We start from the raw sequence: 4,272 nt of genomic DNA, 5'->3' as shown, positions 1-4,272 counted from the left end.
TTTTTTATATTTAAAATGAGATGTTTATCCTGTATTTGATTGTGTTTATCTGCAGTTAGTTACATGAATCAGATATGGGATGAAATCGGATAGGGATGAACGGGTTTAAGAGTTTAAGAGTTTAAGAGTTTTAAGAGTTTTTAAGAGTTTTAGTCAAATGCTTTATAATATAGTATAGATAGTATAAAAAAGAAAATCAGAATACGCACCGATGAAAACAAATATCCGTTATCTAGAAATAGAAAAAAATAGATTGGAATTGCTTGGAAAAAAACTCATAGATACTAAGGTCCCGTTTGATTTGCAAAAATAAAACTGAATTTGAGGGGATTTGGATTTCAAATCCATTCCAATCTCATATTGGTTTGTTGGATTGTCTGGATCTGAAATCCTACAAACATATGGTTTTGAAATCCTTAAGGGATGCTGGGGATTTCACGAGATTTTGTAGAATTGTATGCAATAAGGTTTTAAAAAATGTTAAAAAATTTGTTTTGTAATAATCAATTAATGAAAATGTAACTTAATTATTTTTACGATTTTTTATAAAAAAATAATAAAGTTTATATAAATAATGGAATCCAATACCATTCTAAATTCTACAAACTAAACACACGAATGATTTCAAATTCATTTCAATCTAATTTCCCTCATAAAATCCAAATCCCTCAAAAACAATCTTGCAAACCAAACGGAATGTAATTAAAGTGTGTTGTAAAAAATATATATATGAAATGTGTCTACAATCATGTTACTCCACAATTTCCAACTTTTCTTTGGGGCCGTTTAATTAATTACCGGGTAAGTTTTTAGTCCACCAAAACAATATTGTATGCAATAATTTAGCCGTTAAGCGTTTACCGTAGTAAAAATCATCTCCTTCACTTACCAGGTAAGACTCTTAGTTCTTGTTTCGTTCTTACCGGATAAGATTTTTTGTCCTTACAATATTCATTTGCTGAGGTAATGTTATTTGATAAACATTTACCCGAGTAAGCGTTCGATAAACAGCCACTTAAATCACTCCACCAACCATATTTTACATCAAATGAACAAAAAATACATTTAATTAGATGGAAAAAACTTTGAATTAATTCATATGTTTTCGAGAATCAATTATTAGGGTTTAAGACCACCGCATAATCGCTCGGCAGGGACGGCACCAGCCGCTTGAAACGACCAGCAGCACCCAGAATCCCCTTGAGAGCTTGATTGAAATCACAAACCAATTAGCTCCGAGAAGGATTTAGCGGAAACAAATTTGTTTCAAAACGATTATAGATTTAAACGAAGATCGATTGAAAAAAGAAGGTGTTCATAACATAAATTCATAACCTCGAGATGAGGACTGACAACGAAATCAAAATAGAATACAACGAAGGAGGTATCAGATATGATCTACACTAAAATCCCAATATATACACTAAATCTAACCACCAAATCCGTACAGAGTACGGCCCTGTCGTTTCAAAGCATAAACCACATCCATGGCAGTAACAGTTTTCCGGCGAGCGTGCTCGGTATAGGTGACGGCGTCTCTGATGACATTCTCAAGAAATATCTTGAGAACTCCACGAGTCTCCTCATAGATCAAGCCACTGATACGCTTAACACCTCCTCTACGAGCCAATCTTCTAATGGCGGGTTTGGTGATTCCTTGGATGTTATCGCGAAGAACCTTCCTGTGTCGCTTTGCTCCTCCCTTTCCCAATCCCTTGCCTCCTTTTCCACGGCCCGACATTGTTGATCAGATCTGAATTCAGATTCTAGATTTTGGCTTTGATTGAAGTGGATTCAGATTATTGAGGTGATGATAAACCTTGATGGTGTGTGGGGATTTTATAGATGTGGGTTTTGAATGAGGGCGGGATTTGAAAGACTTTGAGTGGGTGAGTATTGAAGTGTGGAATGGTTGAAAAGTTAAGAGTGAATGACAGCCGTTTGATTTAAAGTCAGATGGACGGTGGATGCGTTATTTCGGATTCCAATCCGTGTGGTGTGCTTTCTGCCTGAGAAGGATTGCGAGTGACCTAGGCGCCGGGTCTTCTGAAAATTTTGACTTTTCTGTCTTTAAATATAATATTGATTTCCATTAAATGTATTTTTCAATTTTTTACTGTTCAATATTACTAAATACTAATAATTAAATATTTTGATTAAATAATCGGTTTAGTAATTGAATATATAATTGTTTAATAATTTTTGAAATTATTAATNCTCTGATGACATTCTCAAGAAATATCTTGAGAACTCCACGAGTCTCCTCATAGATCAAGCCACTGATACGCTTAACGCCTCCTCTACGAGCCAATCTTCTGATGGCGGGTTTGGTGATTCCTTGGATGTTATCGCGAAGAACCTTCCTGTGTCGCTTTGCTCCTCCCTTTCCCAATCCCTTGCCTCCCTTTCCACGGCCCGACATTGTTGATCAGATCTGAATTCAGATTTTAGGGTTTGGTTTTAAGTGAAGTGGATTCAGATGATAAGGCCTTGATGGTGTTTGGGGATCTTATAGATGTGGGTTTTGAATTGAGGGCGGGATTTGAACGATTTTGAGTGGGTGAGTATTGGAGTTTGGAATGGTTGAAGAGTTAAGAGTGAATGACAGCCGTTTGATTTAAAGTTATATGGACGGTGGATGCATTATTTCGGATTGTAATCCGTGTGGTGAAGGATTGCAATTTATCAAGGCACCGGGTCTTCTGAAAATTTTGACTTTTCTGTCTTTAAATATAATATTGATTTCCATTAAATGTATTTTTCAATTTTTTACTGTTCAATATTACTAAATACTAATAATTAAATATTTTGATTAAATAATCGGTTTAGTAATTGAATATATAATTGTTTAATAATTTTTGAAATTATTAATGTATTTTTAATATTTTGATTAAATAATTTTTGATCAAACATTAGAGAAGTTGTTGTTGATGATCACCTCTTTTGGTCATATGTTTTCTCGTGATTTTTCGGTTTTTCATTTATTTAACATTTTCTTTAGAACCTTACGTTATTAGACATAGTGTTTCTTCGGTTTATGCAACCTCATATTGAACTACTATTGTTTTGTAACAAGTAATAATGGTATAAGTATCAGATATCGTTCCCACAAAGAAAACTTTATAAAGTTTTTCAAAAGTTCAGTCTTTGAAAACTAATTTCAGATGACGAATTCGATGGATTTGTTTTAACTAAAATTGGGTGGTTTGATTAGCAGCTAAGAAATATCAGTCCTAAAAAAAAAACACAAGGTGCAAAGGTTGATTAAGACACAAAATAGATGATCCAATAGAAAAATGACATAGGACTCCTGCCACAGTTCTATAATACCACATGATGATGTTATAGAACTGTCACAATATCAACTATTGGATCAGACGGCCTCTCAAAAGTATACACAAACCAACGTGTTATCGATACGATATCATTTATATTAGATGTCGTGAATCATAGCACAACGCAGTGTTTCCATCCTACACCGTAGGATTATAGTACTTGTCAAATATCAAAACTTTTTATAGCCTTCTCCTATTACCTCAGGTTTTCTTATTTATCTTAACTCTGAAAGTTAATGCATTTTCATACATAATTTTAGTTGTCAATTAATTTAATGTAATATTTAATGAAATATTAATCGCCTGAACACAAATAGTTAAACAATAATGCTAATAAAACACTTTTGTTTTGTACTTTCACATTAACTTTGGTTTTAATTTTTCCTTACACCCCAAACTAAGGTGTTTAGCCCATTATTGCTTGATTTCTTCTTGTGAACGATGTAAATATTGAAAATAAATAATTGATGCGGAAAAGTAAATTGTAGAAAATAAATTGCGATGATGAAAAAGACTATAAATTAAAGTGCAAAAATATAAATGACTAAAAGATAAATTGTTGGAATGTAAATTGCAGTAATTAAAATACTGGAAATTAAATTGCAGAAAAAGAAAATGCAAGAAAATATAAAATACTATAAAGGAAATGACATCAAGTAGAAGGAAGTACTTGCAAAACAAGTTTCATCGCTAAAAGTAAGAAAATACTTGAAAGCACTTGGAAAACGGATTTTTATTTAAGTAAATTGATCGTGAGCCACAAATGATGAAATCCATTATATTACAACAATGATCGATTAATTTCAAACTTGTGACATAAACTATAAATCTTTTAAAAATCGAAAGTAAACGAGAGCTTAGATTGATTTTGTGAACAAAGTAGCAAATTTACTTCAGCGATTTCGGTTCTTGTTAAGCAAGAAAGCCGAAAGTTAGA

General features: G+C 32.7%; 1 protein-coding gene across 1 annotated transcript; it reads right to left on the bottom strand.

Moving 5' to 3' along the window:
- Window positions 1-1,300: 1,300 nt before the first annotated feature.
- LOC112519207 (histone H4) lies at window positions 1,301-1,827 on the bottom strand. The gene has a single exon (XM_025127208.1). It carries the CDS (start codon window positions 1,739-1,741, stop codon window positions 1,430-1,432), a length of 312 nt encoding a protein of 103 aa, XP_024982976.1. The 5' UTR covers window positions 1,742-1,827; the 3' UTR covers window positions 1,301-1,429.
- Window positions 1,828-4,272: the final 2,445 nt, after the last annotated feature.

Source organism: Cynara cardunculus (assembly GCF_001531365.2).
Source record: "Cynara cardunculus var. scolymus isolate 2C chromosome LG 1, CcrdV1, whole genome shotgun sequence".
Lineage (NCBI taxonomy): Eukaryota > Viridiplantae > Streptophyta > Magnoliopsida > Asterales > Asteraceae > Cynara > Cynara cardunculus.
Note: the sequence above shows the minus strand (reverse complement) of the source record. Positions and strands in the feature narration are given on the sequence as shown.

Excerpts from the sequence above, each read along its gene's own strand:
- LOC112519207 (XM_025127208.1), bottom strand. The coding sequence starts at position 1,741 with ATGTCGGGCCGTGGAAAAGGAGGCAAGGGATTGGGAAAGGGAGGAGCA.